We start from the raw sequence: 22,199 nt of genomic DNA, 5'->3' as shown, positions 1-22,199 counted from the left end.
AAGAGAGGGTACTGTAAAATGAAGCACTAAATTGGGGGTCAGAATAATCATGAGCACAGAAATAAAAAAAAACACTAGGATAAGGAGACCGTATAAAGAGGGTCAGTGTAATCGGGGGCAGTGAAATAAACAGCCACGCCTACTTTTAAAGACCATGCCTCCAGCACAACAAATGCAGGGATTCCTCTAGATCCAAAAAATATTTGCAGGGTTCCTCCAGGGTAAAAAGTTTGAGAAAGGCTGACTTGGATGGAAAATAAAGGGCCTACAAGTATTCCAACCACCAATATCCCTGTCATTTATTTATTTCATGATAGACAACATTAACATATATCCCTGGCTGAAGGCTGGTATCTCCACAATCCAGGACTTAATTTCCCAGACAGAAATGAAAGCATTAAGAGAAATTACAGAGGAGCACAGACTTATCTAATTTTGACACCTAATACAGAGTTTGTATAAAAACTGGCCTGTTTGGCCTAAAAATGTATGCTCCAAAATTTGCACTAACGCTAGCTTGGCCAAGGGAATTTCCCTCTGTTATGACACTCTTCTATAGGACTCCTCTGAGAACCTCCAAAAACAGAGTAATCGCTGGGCCAGAAGCCTTTAAATTCAATTATCGATAGAAAAATGGCTAGCCGCCACTACGTTTTTGTCTTGATTTTCCAGATGTATATCTCACGGGGGAAAATATACCTACATTTCTTCTAGACTGGTATATAACCCCAAGTGAAGTACATATATAAGCTAAAGATAAGTCAGGACTATGTTGGCGAAACTGTGGTTTTGAAGGAACTTGAGTACATCTAAAGGTGGCCACACCCCATACAATTTTTTAAATATCTGTTCAATGTAAGAATTGCAATCAGTTTTTCTGATAGTAACATTTCAAAAATATGACCAATGTACCACACACATATGTTCAATTTTTCTTCAATTATGATAAAAATTATTGGAAACTTTGACAAAATTGCTAGGGTGTGTATATTAATAAATTGACAATCTAACACACACCATACAATCTAGAAAAATTAAAGAAACATTTCCAGCATTCCAGATTGATAAAAAACAAGAAATTTCAGTCGAATGAAAAAAAAGCTTACGATTTTTTTGGGGGGAGAACGATCATATTTATCGAATTGCCATAAAATAGGATCATTTTATTGTATCGTGTGGTCACCTTTATGGGAATGGCCTGTCATCAAATCAGTTTGGTCAGAGAGGTTCAGGGAAATCTCAGTAAAAGCAGGATGGGATATCACACTAAGGGGTTGAGTCACCAAAGTTACTTATTTTTCATCTTAATTGTAAGGAGTGCTAATCCATGAGATAAACCAATAAGGAGAGATTTTTCCTGAGATAAATAGATAAGGAGAGCTAAACCATGAGTAATGTCAAATATTTTAGAGGATTAGGAATAATTTTTTTAGAGGATTAGGAACTATGCTTCTTATTATAATACAGAATGATGCTAATTATTATGAAAATATGAAATGTAAATGGACTAATCAGATCTTGCAGTTAATGCCTTTGGTGCATTTTCAAGAATTGCAGTAACATTTGCATAATTCTTCACCAACTTGGAATTACCTACACATTTTAGGACAACTAAAAAGTTGGCACTAAATTAAAACGTTGCATTTAACGCCTTTAGACATGCGTGGCACAGGAATATGGGGAAACGGAATGCCAATAGATGTCCACCTCAGGAAGAAGTAGTTTTGTACTAAAACGTGGTTATAGACTATTGTGGTGTATGGACACAGAAACACAGAAATGCCTATAGACTTCCACGGGAGACTAAGGGTTAAGCTCTCACGTATTTTTTTCCACAACCGTGCATTTCTTGCATTTCTTAAAAGTATGGCATGAAATTCCTCCCTACTCTGTGTGTAATGCAGCATAACCCATATCACACCCTCCCAGTGTGCCTATAAAAGCCATGTGTACCCCTCATCACACAGACTTGTCTGCAGTAACAATTCATCAAAGCTGTTTTTCTTTCTTTTTTTCTTCAGCTTAAACAAACATACTGTCTTTAAGTTACATTAGTTATGTTAAATAACCACTTGAGGACTCAGTCTTTACCCTGATACCCCCCTTAAGGACCAGCGTGTTTTTTTTTTTTTTTATGATCTGTGCTGGGTGGGCTCTGCAGCCCCCAGCACAGATCAGGTTGCAGGCAGAGCGATCAGATCGCCCCCCTTTTTTCCCGCCTATGGGGATGATGTGCAGGGGGGGTCTGATCTCTCCTGCCTGCCTGGGTGTTGCAGGGGGGGGGGGGACACCTCAAAGCCCCCCTCCGTGGCAAAATTCCCCCCTCCCTCTCCTCCCTCTCACCCCTGGTGATCGGGGCTGCACAGGACGCTATCTGTCCTGTGCAGCCTGTGACAGGCTGTCCTCTGTCACATGGCGGCGATCCCCGGCCGCTGATTGGCCGGGGATCGCCGATCTGCCATATCTGCCGTTTTATGTAAACAAAGGAGACAAACGTCTCCTGCGTTTACATTTAGTCTGCGAGCCGCGATTAGCGGCTTGCAGGCTATTCACGGAGACCCGCTCCGTGATCTAACAGGAAACGGCCGCTCGCGCGAGCGGCCTTTCCTGATTAATTAGGGAGGCACCTGGCGACGCAGATGTGCGTCGCTGGTCCTCCAGCTACCACTTTGCCGCCGCACGGTATGAGTGTGCGGTCGGCAAGTGGTTATAATAGATAGGTAATATAATCTCTTACCCACCCTGTTTTAAAAGAACAGGCAAATGTTTGATTTCATGAGGGTAGCCATCTTTTTGGTTGAAAGGAGGTGACAGGGAGCATGAGACACAGTTCCAACTGTCCTGTGTGCTGATCACCCCTCCCAGTTGCTAGGCAACGTGAATAACAACATAGGAAATCCCATCATCCTTTGCTCAGCATCAGGGAAAAAAAAGCCCGGGCAGTTTTCTGTGATGGGGCGGAGCTTAGCTAAAAATGCAGCTAAAAATGATGCTTTGGTAAGAAAAACAAAGTTCTGATGCTGTGAAACTGTTAAAGAAACACGAAGCCTTTCCAGTGCTGTTGAGTAGATTTTTAGTCCGGAGATTCACTTTAAGCAAACACGTGGGTAGAAGTTGTGGGAAGGGTTAAATGACACACAGATCATGAAGGAACTTAATAGGAATTGACAATGGTATTCTTTCAGAGCTTTGGCCGTGCTGGCCGCTAAGAGGTAATCTTTCAGCAGCAGTATAGGGGAGGTGGGCAAGGTGATCACAGTGATAAAATGGCTGGTCTCTCTTCCCACATCTTCCTTTACTGCCTCATATGGGTGGATGATGGAATAGGAGGAGGAGTGGAACAGTAAATATTACCATTCAACTCAACTCTAGGTTGTCCGTAGTCCTCTCATTTAAGTATCTTGATAGTTTTTTCTACCATGGTAACAGCAAAAGATTCCTCCTACTCTTCCTAAAAGATGGCAGCATGTCCCCTTGCTTGTAATGAGAGGATCAATGGGAATGTGGTCACAATAGCTGTGATTGACCAGACTGACTTTTTTTTTTTTTACACATATTCCACTGATCAGAAGTGGAAAGGTGTTTGCAGACACTGGAGAGGGCGACTAGCAGCACCCAGAGGGTCGTATTACAAAATTTGTCTTCTCTGGTAGTGGGTAATTGCAGTCTACAACTGTTTCTTGGTCGTCGTTTTTGGCTAACATGGAAATTTCACGTTCCAGGATGGCTCGAGTCATCATTTAACTTACCGGTAAACACGGCATTCTTCTTTTCATCGTTTTCCCCAATGCTTTGGTGCTTCACCCATTTCTAGTGTCTAGACTTTGGGAATGAGGAAAGGCAGTCAGAGGTTGCTGTCTGGATGACTGAAAGTCAAATGATATTCAAATGCAGTGCAAAGTCTATGCAAACAGACATGTCATTCAATTGAAAATGAAATGTATATACCGTATATACTCGCATATAAGCCGACCCGCATATAAGCCGACCCCCCCAACTTTTACCTAAAAAAAAACAGGGAAAAATGATTGACCCCCATTAAAGCCGGGGGTAGGAAATGCTGGATTGGTGCAGGCCGCGTGATCCCCCCAGTGTGTCCCAGTATAGCTAGTATAGTGCCCAGTATGGGTAGGTAGTGCCTTAGTATAGCTAGTATAGTGCCCAGTATGGGTAGGTAGTGCCCCAGTATAGCTAGTATATTGCCCCAGTATAGCTAGTGTAGTGCCCCAGTATAGCTAGTATAGTGCCTAGTATAGTCAGTAAAGTGCCCAGTAAAGTGCCCAGTATAGTCAGTAAAGTGCCCAGTATAGCCAGTATAGTGCCCAGTATAGCCAGTATAATGCCCAGTATAGCTAGTAAACTGCCCAGTATAGCCAGTAAAGTGTCCAGTATAGCAAGTATAGTGCCCAGTTTAGCCAGTATAATGCCCAGTATAGCTAGTAAACTGCCCAGTATAGCCAGTAAAGTGTCCAGTATAGCAAGTATAGTGCCCAGTTTAGCCAGTATAATGCCCAGTATAGCTAGTAAACTGCCCAGTATAGTCAGTAAAGTGTCCAGTATAGCAAGTATAGTGCCCAGTTTAGCCAGTATAGTGCCCAGTTTAGTGACCCCCCCGTCCGCCCGCAGCTCCCTCCGCGGCCGCCGCTGCTATTACCTCTTCAGCCGGCGGCCGCTTCCTCTACTGCGGGTGCCCCTCTCACTCTGCTCTGCTCGCCGTGTATCACAGCGACGCCGTTACCAGGGGAACCGCTCTCTCCTGCCTCGTCACAGCAGCAGCGCCGGGCGCGCTGCTGTGATACACGGCGAGCAGAGCGAGAGGGGGCACCCGCAGTAGAGGAAGCGGCCGCCGGCTGAAGAGGTAATGGCAGTGGCGGCCGCGGAGGGAGCGGGCGGGGGGGGGGGGGGGCGCCGCGGACCACCACCACCACAATAGAGACTCGCATACAAGCCGACCCTCCAACTTTTGACCCCCTTTTCGAGGGTCAAAAATTCGGCTTGTATGCGAGTATATACGGTAGTTAAACCCGTCAGCAGTATTAGGTTCACACATAAATCTGGTCCTGTTAGTTTCGAATCAGTTTTCTATCAGTTTTACCTGACAGGATTGGAACTGTACACCTTTCATGTATGAACCCACCCTTAGAAAACTGATACCGGACTGGACTTCACTGGACCGGAAATGTACACCTTTTATGTATGAACCAAACAAGCGAAAACTCATACAAAACTGATCCCAACTGTCAAAAGCTGTCAAGACAGGACTGGACACATACCTATGAAACTGCCGCCAGGAGATTTGAGCGCAAGGTTAAGCTGTTAAAAGGCTCAACCTGCTCCTGCACAAGTCCCGGTGGCGTTAATTACTATTCCCCCTCCAGGTCGCCACGGATAGTGGGGGGGAAAGACGTAATTTGGCTTCCAATTGGCGATTGAATTACAGTGTTTTTAGAGTAATTTGTGCTCCATCGTTTGATGGCGCCGAAATCACTCACTGAGCACTGCTGTGATTCTTATTACAGCCTATGGTGGCGCCGGCTGCAACAAAATCTCCTGCACTGTTTTTACAGCGCTCCGGCCTGGACACCATTTATGTGTGATCCAAGCCTTAGAGACAGAGCGTCAGTACAGAAGTGGCATGGTTTACAAGGGAATGGAGATGGCAGCCACTGTATTCCTTTCACTTCCAATTCGCAGCAAAGTGATGAACAAGGTGAAACCATCAATTGTCAAAGTACTATTAAAGCGAACCTGAACTCAGAACTTCCTCTCTGCTCTAAAAGATAAGCAACAGCATAATAACATTTACAGAAAAACATTTCTTTGTTGCAGTCCACAGAACTCCTGCAATAAAGCTGAAGTGTATCCTCTTCCTGCTTTCATGGAAACAGACATATTGTTAACCTGCTGTGTTTACCAATTCGCTCTCTGCCGTGGCAGGAACTGACGCAGCTGAAGAGGTCAAAATTACAAATTGTGATTTGTCACAGATAAGGGGGGATTAGACAGACTAAATTCTGTAAATACTTACAAGGTGCAATTCTCTGTTTTTCTTCTGTCCTGTGCACGAGTTCAGTTCCACTTTAAGGGCTGTTTAACCACCCTGGCGTTCTGATTAAATCGCCAGGGTGGCTGCGGGAGGGTTTTTTTTAAATAAAAAAAAAACTATTTCATGCAGCCAACTGAAAGTTCTTCCGATCGCCTCCGGCGGCCAGAAGTAACACGGAAGGCCGCAATAAGCCATGGCGACGAGCGGAGTGACAGAGGTTGCTGTCTGGATGACTGAAAGTCAAATGATATTCAAATGCAGTGCAAAGTCTATGCAAACAGACATGTCATTCAATTGAAAATGAAATGTATATACCGTATATACTCGCATATAAGCCGACCCGCATATAAGCCGACCCCCCCAACTTTTACCTAAAAAAAAACAGGGAAAAATGATTGACCCCCATTAAAGCCGGGGGTAGGAAATGCTGGATTGGTGCAGGCCGCGTGATCCCCCCAGTGTGTCCCAGTATAGCTAGTATAGTGCCCAGTATGGGTAGGTAGTGCCTTAGTATAGCTTGTATAGTGCCCAGTATGGGTAGGTAGTGCCCCAGTATAGCTAGTATATTGCCCCAGTATAGCTAGTGTAGTGCCCCAGTATAGCTAGTATAGTGCCTAGTATAGTCAGTAAAGTGCCCAGTAAAGTGCCCAGTATAGTCAGTAAAGTGCCCAGTATAGCCAGTATAGTGCCCAGTATAGCCAGTATAATGCCCAGTATAGCTAGTAAACTGCCCAGTATAGCCAGTGAAGTGTCCAGTATAGCAAGTATAGTGCCCAGTTTAGCCAGTATAGTGCCCAGTTTAGTGACCCCCCCGTCCGCCCGCAGCTCCCTCCGCGGCCGCCGCTGCTATTACCTCTTCAGCCGGCGGCCGCTTCCTCTACTGCGGGTGCCCCTCTCACTCTGCTCTGCTCGCCGTGTATCACAGCGACGCCGTTACCAGGGGAACCGCTCTCTCCTGCCTCGTCACAGCAGCAGCGCCGGGCGCGCTGCTGTGATACACGGCGAGCAGAGCGAGAGGGGGCACCCGCAGTAGAGGAAGCGGCCGCCGGCTGAAGAGGTAATGGCAGTGGCGGCCGCGGAGGGAGCGAGCGGGCGGGGGGGGGGGGGGGGGCGCCGCGGAACACCACAATAGAGACTCGCATACAAGCCGACCCTCCAACTTTTGACCCCCTTTTCAGGGGGTCAAAAATTCGGCTTGTATGCGAGTATATACGGTAGTTAAACCCGTCAGCAGTATTAGGTTCACACATAAATCTGGTCCTGTTAGTTTCGAATCAGTTTTCTATCAGTTTTACCTGACAGGATTGGAACTGTACACCTTTCATGTATGAACCCACCCTTAGAAAACTGATACCGGACTGGACTTCACTGGACCGGAAATGTACACCTTTTATGTATGAACCAAACAAGCGAAAACTCATACAAAACTGATCCCAACTGTCAAAAGCTGTCAAGACAGGACTGGACACATACCTATGAAACTGCCGCCAGGAGATTTGAGCGCAAGGTTAAGCTGTTAAAAGGCTCAACCTGCTCCTGCACAAGTCCCGGTGGCGTTAATTACTATTCCCCCTCCAGGTCGCCACGGATAGTGGGGGGGAAAGACGTAATTTGGCTTCCAATTGGCGATTGAATTACAGTGTTTTTAGAGTAATTTGTGCTCCATCGTTTGATGGCGCCGAAATCACTCACTGAGCACTGCTGTGATTCTTATTACAGCCTATGGTGGCGCCGGCTGCAACAAAATCTCCTGCACTGTTTTTACAGCGCTCCGGCCTGGACACCATTTATGTGTGATCCAAGCCTTAGAGACAGAGCGTCAGTACAGAAGTGGCATGGTTTACAAGGGAATGGAGATGGCAGCCACTGTATTCCTTTCACTTCCAATTCGCAGCAAAGTGATGAACAAGGTGAAACCATCAATTGTCAAAGTACTATTAAAGCGAACCTGAACTCAGAACTTCCTCTCTGCTCTAAAAGATAAGCAACAGCATAATAACATTTACAGAAAAACATTTCTTTGTTGCAGTCCACAGAACTCCTGCAATAAAGCTGAAGTGTATCCTCTTCCTGCTTTCATGGAAACAGACATATTGTTAACCTGCTGTGTTTACCAATTCGCTCTCTGCCGTGGCAGGAACTGACGCAGCTGAAGAGGTCAAAATTACAAATTGTGATTTGTCACAGATAAGGGGGGATTAGACAGACTAAATTCTGTAAATACTTACAAGGTGCAATTCTCTGTTTTTCTTCTGTCCTGTGCACGAGTTCAGTTCCACTTTAAGGGCTGTTTAACCACCCTGGCGTTCTGATTAAATCGCCAGGGTGGCTGCGGGAGGGTTTTTTTAAAATAAAAAAAAAACTATTTCATGCAGCCAACTGAAAGTTCTTCCGATCGCCTCCGGCGGCCAGAAGTAACACGGAAGGCCGCAATAAGCCATGGCGACGAGCGGAGTGACGTCATGGACGTCAGCCGCCTCCGATCCAGCCCTTAGCGCTGGCCGGAACTGTTTGTTCGGGCGGCTGGGGGACCCTCTTTCGCCGCTGCACGCGGCGGATCGCCGCGCTGCAGCGGCGATCAGGCAGCACACGCGGCTGGCAAAGTGCCAGCTGCGTGTGCTGCTTTTTATTTCATTAAAATCGGCCCAGCAGGGCCTGAGCGGCAGCCTCTGGCGGTGTTGGACGAGCTGAGCTCGTCCAGACCGCTCAGCAGGTTAAAGTGGATCCGAGATGAACTTTTACACATTGCATAATTGGGTTCCTTTCCTGTTTATAGGGCATTCCTCAAGCCAAATGCTTTTTTGTTTTAATATTCTAATTCCCTATAAACTAAGAAAGCCACGCCCACAGGTTTTCAGAGAGCCAAGGCACTTTCAGACAGTAGCAAGGGCTCATGGGAGCTCAGTCTGGGCAGGAGGAGGGGGACATATTACTAGCCAGAGATTTCGGAGACAGAGGGGAGAAAGGAGGAGGAGGGGGGGGGGGGATTAGGTTTTTGCTCAAGATACAGATAAGCCTGCCTCTGTGTAATGTTTACAAACAACATGGCTGCTGTCATTGTATCACAGGAAGAAATATTCATATTCTATTAAAGCTGTTTGCAGCTAGATTTGCTGTGTAAACCATCTAAACTTTAGATGAGATATGTAGACAAGTCACTGGTTATAGTTTGTTTTTCATCTCGGATCCGCTTTAACACTACAATTTGTGATTGGCAGCGCAAACATGCTACAATCACAACTTTCTCTATTCACACTGTGCATGTTGCGTCTCCATTGTCGTGCATTTGAACGAGTTACATGGCAGGATTACAGGGAGGAGAAAAAAAAACCTTTGTAAATTGCTGGGTCGCAAGAAAATCACCAGTGCACCACAGCTCTATACTAATTTACACACTCGCAAAATGTCGACAAATGCGGCAGGCCCAATGTTTGTGATCGGATAAAATCGCAAACTCTTCACACTAATGTGAACTTGCCCATTGCAATTACGTTCTATAACTGGTGTCCTTGCCTCAAACTATCGAAAACAGGGGATTCTGTATAAGATGCCAACCATTTCAACTGATCACCTCTTTACAAGTATGGAAAACTGAATAAGGTTGATCTGCAATGTTTCTGCTTAAAGTGGACCCAAAATAAAAATACAAGATTTCAGAAATAAAATCTATTTTGTAAATTATAATAATAAATAGCAGCCTTTTTTTCAGTTGCATGATGACAAATATAAAATATTTTACATTTATTGTAGGAACCCCTCCCTTCCTTTCAAAATGCCGGACAAAATCCGGCAAACTTGTGGAGTAGGTGGTGTCCGGCAATGGAGGAATTGCTAATGGCTGCCACCAGTATAACCCTAGTTATGAAAAGAGAAGGGTGAAAAGCATGCACTGAACACAGTGCAGTACATTGCCACAAAACGTGCGTATTAACACAGTGACCGTAAAACATACCAGTGGTCTCCCCAGAATTGTTTTCCAGCTGGGTGGCATGAAATAGTAGCCCGGTGGCATGAAAAAGTAGCCTGGTGGGGCAATATGAGAAAATGCAGGACTGGCACTTATAGCATAGGTCTAGGAGGAGGTAAGCCAATGACAACTGGGTGCTCATCAAAACTAGCCGGGTGGAGCACCTGGCTAAAAGCTTGGGGAAAATACTGCATACTTGTGAATGCCTCTATGCTTCGCAGTATGCAACACAACATGCTGATAATGTGCTGCCAGGCTTTTCTGTTCTAGGGATGCGTTCCTGCTGCTACAGGGAAAGCAGTGCCCACTGTGAACATAGCCTTAGGGTGGCCACCTACGATGTAGCATAGTCCCCACGTTATCCAGTGTTCAGGCAACCGAAGATCTCAACTAACCGACATCCCTGAGGGATAATGAGGACCTTTTTTTCAGGGGGTTTTGGAGGCATTTAAAATACTTAACAAAGCCTCCAGCCTACAGTTTTCCTGTAGCTCCTAGCGGCTTTCCAGCACTGTGCACAGAAGCCAGCATATCACCTGACCCAATGCGGGTCAGGTGACACGCCAACTTCCATGCAGGGAGGATTCCTGAAAAGCCGTCAGGAGCCAGCTAGATGCTGCAGGGAGACTACAAGACTTCGCTGGAGGCTTGGTGATTATTTCTGGGGGGGATATTTGTGGCCGGTTGCTCAAGCAACAGGCAAGCACCATTCAGCAGGCGATCCCCGCCGCTGCCGTATACCGGGGACTCTGCTGTAAAAGAAAGCAATCCGATTTTCTAACATCGATAAAAAGATCGGCTATCCCCAAAAAATCTAAAGCATTTTTTTATTTCAGCAATAAATCCGAACAGATTTCCCATTTTTTTTTTCTTCTTCTCTATAAGTCGATCGGGAGTGGTGGATTTTCATGATCAATTTTTATGAAAATTGAATGGTGCAGGATAGATATACAGGGTGGGCCATTTATATGGATACACCTTAATAAAATGGGAATGGTTGGTGATATTAACTTCCGGTTTGTGGCACATTAGTATATGTGAGGGGGGAAACTTTTCAAAATGGGCGGTGACCATGGTGGCCATTTTGAAGTCAGCCATTTTGAATCCAACTTTTGTTTTTTTCAATAGGAAGAGGGTCATGTGACACATCAAACTTTATTGGGAGTTTCACAAGAAAAACAATGATTTGCTTGGTTTTAACGTAACTTTATTCTTTCATGAGTTATTTACAAGTTTCTGACCACTTATAAAATGTGTTTAACCTGCTTGGCGTTCTGATTCCTGCGGCCGCGGGAACGTTTTTTGCAAAAAATTTTTAATTTATCTTGTAGCTAGCCTAGCGCTAGCTACATGATTCCCCCCTCCCTGCGGCGTCCCTCCCACCCCTCCGATCGCCGCCGGCGCAATGGCCCGTCCAGAAATCCCGTTCTGAACGGGATTTCCAGGAGGGCTTCCCCCGTCGCCATGACGACGCACGTCATGACGTCACAGGGAGACTCGATCCACCCCTCAGCGCTGCCTGGCACTGATTGGCCAGGCAGCGCACGGGGTCTCGCCTGGGGGGGTCCTGCATCGTGGCAGATGGGCGGCGATCGGGTGAGGCACGCAGCAAGCAAAGTGCTTGCTGCGTGTTTAAAAAAAAATTATTGAAATCGGCCCAGCTAGGCCTGAGCGGTGACCTCCGGCGTCTCTGGACGAGCCTAGCTCGTCCAGAATGCTAGGGAGGTTAATGTGCTGCCCATTGTGTTGGTTTGTCAGTGCAACCCTCTTCTCCCACTCTTCACACACTGATAGCAACACGGCAGAAGAAATGCTAGCACAGGCTTCCAGTATCCGTAGTTTCAGGTGCTGCACATCTCGTACCCTCTTCCTATTGAAAAGACAATGGTGTGCTATATGGGGTACAAAGATAGTGGGGCCATTCCTCATCCATGGAAATCTCAAGGCCACTGAATATGCGAAATTGCTACATGATGATGTGTTTCCCTCTTTATGTACTGAAGCTGGCACGTTCCCTGAGATTTTCCAGCAAGATGGTGCACCACCACATTATGGGTGTCATGCAATTTGCTGAAGGATCGTGTACGAATGATTCTTCGCATGAGCGATTGGAAATGATCGTTTGGGACCACTAATTGACAAAAATCTCCTAACCAATCCAATTAGATACATGAAACAAATCCAATTTTCGAATCTATTTCATTAATCTGATCAGATTGGTTATGAGATTTTTGTTCAGTAGTGGTCCCAAACGGTCATTTCCGATAGTTCATATGAAGAATCGTACACATACACGCACGCATACACACACGCACGCATACACACACGCACGCATACACACACGCACGCATACACACACGCACGCATACACACACGCACGCATACACACACGCACGCATACACACGCACGCATACACACACGCACGCATACACACACACATACATACGCACACACACACGCGCGCACACACACATATATGCACACATACACATGCACGCGCACATGCACACACACATGCACACACACATGCACACGCACACACACACGCGCACACATGTACACACATGTACACACACGCACACACACATGCACATGCACACACATGCACACACACACACACACCCATTTGCACACACACACACACCCATTTGCACGCACACACACACCCATTTGCACGCACACACACGCGCGCACACACATGCACACGCACACACACACATTTGCACACACACACACACACACACACGCACACATGCGCGCACACGCACACACACATACACACACACACACACACACACACACACACACACACACACACACACACACACACACACAGTGTGTGTGCTCTCGTAAAAATATAAAAGTGAAAGTACATCTAACCTGTAAAAGTGAAGAGTTGCCCTTCTGCGTGGCTGTGGTGTTTCTGGGTCACCTTTCTTTTTGCTAAACAAAGGTGCCTGCTTTGCCCGGAGGATTACTTTTAGTGCAAAAAGGCAAGATTTTGTGAGCATACAGCCCACCGTGCAGGCTGTGCTTACAAAACACTATCTATGGGGTTTTTTTTCTGTCCCCTTGTTGTTCGATACATATGAAACTGTACTGTGTCACGTGATGAGTTGACCTTCAGAATGTGGTCTTGACTTAAAAAGCTGAGGAAACCACGTGGGGCGTCTGCTCTGCTCAGTGTGCGAGATACACGGCTGACCACATCTGAAGGCGGGGGCGTGTGGTGTGGCTGTGGTTACAGTTTCAGCTAGTTGGGTCTGAGCAGCGAGTTGCCCTTGGTGTTTGTGTGTGGGAGTCGCTCCAGATATACATATCAGCAATATTAACAGCTTGCATCTGTGTACGTTGGATGGCCCTTACATTTTGAATGCAGTTTAATGGAGTAGTGCAATACCAATGCTTTAACCCCAATTTCTTTGCTTCTGTCCTATTTTCCTGAATTTGAAGTCCTTTCCTGTTGTTTTTTGGAATTCAGTGAGTGTCTGGATGATTGAGACCAAATGGTATTGAAATGCAGTGATAAGTCTATGAAAAAAAATGCCATACAAATGAAAATTAAATGTATACAGTTATTCTCGTTTGCTGTCCCCATTTTCACTAACTTGTCTTAAGGGGCCCATACACTGGTCGATTTCAGCGAGAAACTGGAAAATGCTGACTTGTTTCATTCTTGTTTTTCTTTTTCTGTTTTTCCAGGCGCGGAGTTTTCTTTCAGAATTTATTAACTACATTAAGGTGAGTGACCGGTTACTGCTGTATTGTGTAGTAGCCTGAAGTCTGCTGTCTGACAGTGCTACAGCTCTCGGACATCTGTGTGAGCTATTCCTTGGCAACTGAAGCTGTCCTAGAATGTTGAGATCCTGTAACCATGACGACATAGGAGGAAAGTGGCGTAGTCGCAGTGCAAAGGGCTTGTGCGCCTTTGTAAGTTCTACGTGAACATATTTTCTGGTGCGCACTGTCCACATTCATACGCACAGTGCGCACCAGAAAATATGTTCACAGTACAGCGGATGAGGAAATTGAAACTGAAAATGAAATGTTTGCTGTAAAAAAATTAATGTAAGACTATCCTTGGAACTTTGCTGACGCTAATTAACATAACATTGCTGATTTCAGGACAAACATCAGATTTACTTGACATGAAATAATTACTGAGCAAATAAAGAAGAGAAAGTTATCTGCTGCCCCTTGGATACAGCAGAAACTTTTCTGCATTGTTTACACAGCTTAGTATGTTTAAACCAACCTCAGATTCTGGCATGACCTTGGCAGTCTTATCAGTTGGCTTCTCAGTGAATTGAAAAGTTTGAGTATTAACCCTTTCGGTAACTTGGAAACCAATAATATGTTTTAGCTATTACTTTTATGCTTAGTTTATTGCTTTAGAGCAGTGATCTGCAAACTTGGCACTCCAGCTGTTAAGGAACTACAAGTCCCACAATACATAGCGGGAGTGTGACAGCCACAGTCATAAAGGCAAATGCATTGTGGGACTTGAAGTTCCTTAACAGCTGGAGAGCCAAGTTTGCAGATCTGAAGATTGTGTTTCAACCCACTTTAAAAATATGCCTTGCTGTGTGATGATAATATGATGTACATACAGCATAGATTTCCAGTATAATATGAAAGTCTTTCATATGTCCAAGAACTTTTTGTTTCAAAACTGATTGTAATGATGAGTGTGCCATTTTCTTTTTTTGACGTAATTTTCACAAAAAAATGTACACTTTCACGATATTACACGCATAAATATATGGGATTATAATAAGTGAAAAATATACGGTAAGCTTTGTGACAATCCCCATTATGTGCACGAAGTGTTGATTGTTTAACATAGTTACCTGAGGTTTGTGTTTGTAAAAATTAAATGGATTGCTTATGCCACTAGTAGAAATATCATGTGCTTTAGGCAACACCTGTGGTGCTCATCTGACCCGTATTGCCTTTCAGTGGACCTACTAGAGAAGACGGATGGAGAGGACTTGTGGGCAGGTTCCGGCTCTGAGAACTGAATTCCATGGACTGTTACAATACAGAACCTGCGGCCCATAGAGGTCAGTTCTCCAGCCTGGCTGCCTCTCACGACCAGAAAGGAGACGGCTGTTTTTGTTTTTATGGTTTGGGCTGTGAAGTCTGAGATCATATTTTACTTGCTGTAAGCAGCCAGTGTTTCGGGAGTACACAGGGCTCCTTCAGCAAGGCATAGTAATCTAATATTCACTTGATGCAACATAGTCCTGAGCTGTTTTGCCTAAAGAGAACCTGTAGCAAAAAACTGTAACTTATCTCGGGAAGGGGAAGCCTCAAGCTTGACAAGCGGTGATATATTTTCCCAGGGCTGTGGAGTCGGAGTTGGAGTCGGCGGTTTCATAAACTGAGGAGTCAGATGATTTTTTCGTACCAACTCCACAACCCTTGTAAGTATGGGACTAAGGAGTCAAGGAGTCTGAGCCATTTTGGGTACCTGGAATTGGAGTCGGTGGTTTCATAAACTGAGGAGTCTGAGTTGGAATCTGCTGAATTTTGTACCGACTCCACAGCCCTGTATTTTCCTACCGCGATGCTGCGCAGGCGCACACTAGTGGCTCTTCGTTCGGGTAAGGGGGAAATAGTCGAGCCTGCTCTTATCCACTCTTCTGCGCATGAGCATAGGAGTCGCGCCTGCGCAGTAGATCAGATACGATCGGGCTCGGCTATTTCCCCCTTACCCGAATGAAGAGCGGCTAGTGCACCTGCGCAGGATCGTGGTAGGTAAATATTTACATCACCGCACTTAGGGGGGTCCAGTCGCTTGAACGGAGGGATGTAGGAGGATGGGGGAAGCATCGTCTGGATCCAGAGGCTTCCTCCTCCTGAGGTAAGTATCCCCCAGAGGTTTTCTTTTTTTCAGTTACAGATTCTGTTTAAAGGGCAACTACTACGAAAATTGTGAATTTTTTAATGCATACATCAAAAAAAATTGACATTTCTCCCAGTGCAATGCACTATGTTTATTTATTTCTCTGTTGTCACTTACACGCAGAGAGATTGTGGACTAGTTTATCTCCTCATAGGGGATTCTCATAATTACTTTAATTCTTTACAAAGCACAAATTTGAAAGAATCTATACAAAGATGCCAGCCTCCCTAATCATACTATTCTGGCAGTAGGACTAAGTGCTTTTGGAAATTTAGAGACCTCCATGAGGAGAATGACTGGTTCAACACCAGTCAGATCTGTCAGAATTTTAGAATTTGACAGCAACATTGGAAAAAGGTAAATTATACTGAATTTTACTATGGGAGAAATCTACGTTTTAGGCCTAGTTAAAGGGACACATAAGACAGAAAAAAAATGAGTTTTACTCACCTGGGGCTTCTACCAGCCCCCTGCAGCAGTCCTGTGGCCTCGCAGCCACTCACTAATCCTCTGGTCCCCCGCTGCCAGCTAGTTTCATTTTTGCCTACAGGCCCGTCAGGACTGGCCACGCGTAGCTTTCTCCACATTCCCGACTGTAATTAGCGCTGTTGCGGGCCACAACGCGTACACAGATACGCGTTGCCGTATTTTTGAATGCGCTGTGGCCCACAATAGCGCTAATTTCAGTTGGGAATGCGGAGAAAGCTACGCGTGGCCAGTCCTGACGGGCCTGTAGACAAAAATGAAACTAGCTGGCAGTGGGGGACCAGAGGATTAGTGAGTGGCTGCGAGGCCACAGGACTGCTGCAGGGGGCTGGTAGAAGCCCCAGGTGAGTAAAACTCATTTTTTTTTTCTGGCTTAAGTGTCCCTTTAACAGTGCTTATTTATGTTGCCGAATAATTCTGCATGTCTACTCACTACTTATACAATTCTACGGGCCTGGTCACAGTACAGAGTTGTAACTGATCGTGTTATTCCATCTTTGCATTAACTTCTTGCCGACCGCTCCACGCCGATTGGCGTGAACGGCCTTCTATGGGGCTAGCAGGAGAGCGCGCCCAGGCTACGCGTGCATATCCTGCTTGGAAGGCGATCGCCACTCGGAGACTGTTAGATGGCGAAACCGCCGTCTAATACCGGTGTACAGCGTTACGATCTACCCGTGTGACACGGCTGTCCCCTCCATAGGCTGGGGAGTGATCGGCTGTCATAGGCTGAAGACTATGACAGCCGATCACGCTGATTGGCTGGCGGAGGGAGGGAAGAAAATACATTAAAAAAAATAGGCACATTTCATAAAAAATAATAAAATAAATATTTATATAAAAAAAAAATAATATACACGGGGAAGCCATCAGACCCCACTAACAGAGAGCTCTGTTGGTGGGGAGAAAAGGGGGGGGGGGGAATCACTTGTGTGCTATGTTGTGCAGCCCTGCAGCTTGGCCTTAAAGCTGCAGTAGCCCAATTACTAAAAAATGGCCTGGTCACTAGGGGGGGTTTAACACCGCGGTCCTCAAGAGGTTAAAGTCTCCATTACAGTTCACACACATTATAATGCATGCATTGTGCAACTGACCACTGGGAATCCAGCCTTGTGTGTATGGACGGTATTTTCAATTTTATAATTTTTCGCAATAGTCCTTTAACAACTAAATTAACTCATAGAAGATAATTTTTAATTTGCTCATCAAAATAACTTTTCAGCACTCAGTGATTGAAAAAGTACCAAAAAGTAGGTGTGAAAGTACTGTGAAAAGTCGTATTTCCTTGCTTGAAGTGTTACAATATCACGTAGGAGAAAAAGTGAATTGAATAGCGTTTGTTGTCAGTAAAAATCCATCTGGTAACACTATATGTGACCTGTTTTCTAGACTTCAAAAGTGGTCATTCTGGAAGAACTGGGTGCCCATTTTGGTCTCCGAGCTCAGGTAAAACAAAAATATATCAGACAATGTATATGCTGTTTGTCATTTTTTGGTTCTTAACCCTTTAGCAGCCAATTTATTTAGAGGCTTTATTTTAGCACATTTTTTTATATCTTATTTGTTACATTTCCTTGCTTCTAATTAGTACTGATGTAATACGTATTTATGGCCACTTGCCACTAGGGGGCAGTGTGACACCAATGATAAAGGACTTCTGCTTTGTTTCTATATTTTCTGCTAGCAGAGAGACATCAAAGCCTTCCAAGAATTTACAGCACAACTAGTTCTGCTGACTGAGGTCAAAATCCATGCACGTATCTCAAAGGAGATAACTCTATTGAAGCTGTTAATGAGTTAAGGGTGTTATATTTTTAATTTCGTAAGCTTTTAAATGCTAAATGGTCACCTGTTACTATATATCTCCAGCCTGCTCTATGTTTTATGGCCATATGCAATAAGGCAGAGGGACTGGGGAGCCTGTAGTCCTGTGATGTTATGTAAGTGTAGATGCTGCAGTATGCTATGGGCACATGCAGTAGCCAGTAAATTGTTTCTGCTCTATGATTTTTGCCATGGTAGTTTTGGGTGCACTTGTTTTGCTACAAAAACTTTTTGCCACTGTGTAGAACATGTCCGTTTTGGATACGAATGTGGCACCCTGGAGGAATTGAGCCCTTAAGGTGACCTGCAGGGGCCACTGCAAGTAAACTGGTTATTGACAACCTCTCATTCATTTGCAACGTTATGTCTATAGGTGCCCACTAAAGATACAATATTTTTTTGTCCAGTCTTGCAAAATCTATGTAGTAGACCGGTGAACTGAGTGAATATACTTTAAAGGGTAAATGAGTGGATGGATTAAATCTATCTTTACTTAACTAGAGCTTCTTCAAGCCACTATAGAAGTATTTATGTGCCACAATGCAGCTCTGGTCTTCTCCGGTGTCCCACTGACAGCCTGTAAGGGTCGCCGACCTCCGACAGGTTGGTGACTTCTGCACATGTGCAAACTCAGGTGAGAACTCATCCATGTCACCGGGAGCGTACTGCACATGCTCAGAAGACACTGTCCCGTCAGGGGTCGGCAGTCCGGGACACACCTGAGAAGACCGGAGCTGCGGCGAGGGAGCCAAATGACTTCTAGGGGCTGCAAGAAGCCCCAGGTAAGTAAATCCATCACCTCGCTTATCCTTTAAATCGGTATTTTAGGTAGTGACCCTTAGAATACCTCCCATTTGAGAAAGCTTTGCAATTCTACACTGAAAATTGTAAAGTTGGTGGGCTCCTTCGGGTGCCGACACACAGTTACTTTTGATTGCCCAATGATTGACCAGTTTTACCACTTCCATTTAGTAGAAGTTCTTGCAGACACAATCTGTTCATACCATTCAAAATCTGCTAGCCCTCATACCACATTGGAAGTGGCAAAATTGGCCAATCAAAATTGAATGTGTATACCAGGCTTAAAGGGACTCCGAGCTCTAAATAAAAACGAAATTGGTACTCACCTGGGGCTTTCTGCTGCCCACCGTAGGTCGGGAGGTCCCATGGCGTCCACAAGGCTCTTCTCCCATGACGACGGCTGGCGTGACAGTACTGCACATGCTCAATTTAATCGTGCATGCACAGTACTGTCACGCTGGCCACCGTGATGACGCGAGGCGGCCGACATGGTGTCGACAGACATGACGTTTCAGGAAGAAGGAGCCCGACACTCGGGCCCAGTGTCGTTGGGGAGCCATTTCTGGCCAGGCTCTGGGAGAAGAGCCGGATGGACGCCGTGGGACCTCCCGACCTACGGTAAGCTGCAGAAAGCCCCAGGTGAGTACCAATTTCGTTTTTATTTAGAGCTCGGAGTCCCTTTAAGGAAGCATAAACACATCCAATTTTGATTGGCCATCTTTACCACTGTAGAATGAGGGGCAGCAGATTTTGAATGCTATTTAGGTACATTTCCATAAAATTGGCCAATCAAATTTGGACGTGTGTGCACCCTAAAGCCGCATCTACACGCGTAGATGCGGCGGCGATGTGGCTTATCAATCGAGCCGCTGATGCAGTTCGATTGATAAGATCCGACAGGACGGATCTCTCCACCGCCGATTCCCTGCTCGATCCCCGCGAGGGGACAATGGCAGGGAATCAAGCGGAAGATAAGCGGGGACGAGCGAGGAATCGAATCCGGCGCACGTGCGGCGAGTGGGGACCCGGTGGGCACACGCGGGGACGCGGAAGAGGCAATCCGGCGGCTAATCGAGCCACCGGATCGCAGCCTCATCTACCCGTGTAGATGAGGCTTAAGGCATTTGGAGGGGTGATAGAAGTGAAGTAATGCAATAAAGTTCAGCAGCAGGCTGAATAATTCAAGTACAGTATATAGGGGAAAAGCTTTGTCATACTGACTTGCATGTTAATTCTGAGCAAATGGCAATAGCTTGGATTTGGGCAATTCAGGTGCACACCCTGCCAGTTTTAATTTTCCCAGTTCCAAATGGCATACAAGTTGCTTTAAATTTGCCTGCAAGTCCGAAGTAGGGATGATCAATGAGATTTAAATAATTCTGAAATTATGCACATTTTTATGCAAATATATGCAGCTTGAAAAATGAACAATCCATTTAAACCTGGGTTTAAATGGATTGGTCAATTTTTAAACTGCATATATTTGCATAAAAATGTGCATCAATTTGGAAGAATTTGCATACCTGTGATCATCCCTAGTCAGAAGTGTTAACATTTTATTGACCATCTCTGCCGTGCTGTCCTGTGAATTATATAAGGCCTCTATTCCACGGACTGTTGAGCTGTGTGCTCAGCAAGCAGTTACCAGGCAGCAGTGAGAGTCTGAGAGGCATTTCACTGTCTATCAACAGTCCGTGGAAAAGTGGCCTAAACTAACTCTTAACCTCATCTTGCCTCATCACACTCGGTTCACAACAACAGGTGGCGCTGTAGTATCATCTGCTCACAGTATTCTCTCCTAGTGCTCATAATACTCTCTTCTTACCAGGATGCCATCAGCAGAATACAAGATCTACTGGCTGATGGCTCCATCACAGGTGAGTAAAACTCATCCCTGTCCAAAAGATCTTATAGTGATGATAAATGCTCCAACCTTAACTGAACTTTTTGTCTTTGCCATTTTATTCACTGTGGTTATTTGTGAAGCTGAAGGCATGGCTCAAGGGAAGGTGAAGGCAAGGCCAAGCCGAGGCAGAGGCGAGAGAGGCTCCAGTCTCCAGGCGCAGTGTAGGAGGGGCACACAACTAACACAGCTATCATTCCCCTATTGTGTTTGAAGCAGAGAGAAATTAGAAAAGGGGATACATAGTGCCTGCAAGCCAGATAACTAGAGATGAGGGGGTTGGGGGCCCTGGGGTGCCTCTTAGTCTAATAGCAATCAGTGTGTGACGGCTGGGGTGGGAGGTATGGAAGGGCGCACTTTGGTGTCTCAGCCTTGGCTGCTGGAGGACCTTGTCCTGGCTCTGGGAGAAGGGAAGTATATGCAACAATAGCGCACAACGCAATTGATCCAAATGTATAAAAAAAATAACTTTATTATATATTATATTAATCAGAAAACAATAATGAACAAGACATTTTTCTGAAGCTGTCCTCGCGTCCCTCCAGCAGAAATCCAGACATCCTCATTGTTAAAGCCTGCTACACACATGCAACGCCTGTACAACTACTGTCGCCCAGCAGGGACTGACATTCCATTACTCGGCCGACAGTTTGAGGCTGAGGTTGTACAGACACATAGCTAGACTTTAGCAGTAATGGGTAGGATGGAGGCCCCCAATGTGTGATCTGTTTTATTGGTTTAAAATAAAAATAAGAGAGAGAGAGGTAATCTTTTATCTTTCTAGAAGATGTAGACAATACTTCAACTAGATAAAATGTATTCAAATAGCAATTTCACGCATTCCACAGGTCACGGCCCGCTTCCTCAGGTCAATAGAACATGCCTTGATAGCATAGGGGATAGAGTATAGATGCCTCTAATTGACATTGGGTTGCTATGCATTGAGGGGGGTATGGGGTGATGATGGGGCAATGGATTGGGCGGTGTTAGTCGAAGTACAATGCCCTTAGGCCTCGTTCAAGTTGTGTGCGTGTGGAAAACACATAGAACGCAGGGAGAAAACGCATATCAAAATGCGTTTGTACGCGTTTTTGTAATGCGTTTCTGTGCGTTTTTGGTCCTCATGCATTTTTCTTTTTTTTTCTTCTTTTGTCCACTACACTTCCGTCGAGAAACGCGATTCCCGAAACGCAGGAAAAATGCATGTCATGCGTTTTTACTGCACGCACATTGACTTGCATTTGCATGCGTTTGTGCGCGCAA

General features: G+C 45.3%; 1 protein-coding gene across 1 annotated transcript in view; it reads left to right on the top strand.

The window, feature by feature from the left end:
* DDRGK1 (DDRGK domain containing 1) overlaps nt 1–22,199 on the top strand; it is a 90,685-nt gene that overhangs the window by 65,016 nt on the left and 3,470 nt on the right. Inside the window, exons 6-8 of the mRNA XM_068274593.1 lie at nt 13,717–13,755; nt 17,798–17,854; nt 20,862–20,910. Coding sequence (XP_068130694.1) covers nt 13,717–13,755; nt 17,798–17,854; nt 20,862–20,910 — 145 coding nt within the window. The remainder of the gene's footprint in view (nt 1–13,716; nt 13,756–17,797; nt 17,855–20,861; nt 20,911–22,199) is intronic.

Source organism: Hyperolius riggenbachi, chromosome 1 (assembly GCF_040937935.1).
Source record: "Hyperolius riggenbachi isolate aHypRig1 chromosome 1, aHypRig1.pri, whole genome shotgun sequence".
Lineage (NCBI taxonomy): Eukaryota > Metazoa > Chordata > Amphibia > Anura > Hyperoliidae > Hyperolius > Hyperolius riggenbachi.
This window is presented reverse-complemented; position numbering and strand designations above follow the sequence as displayed.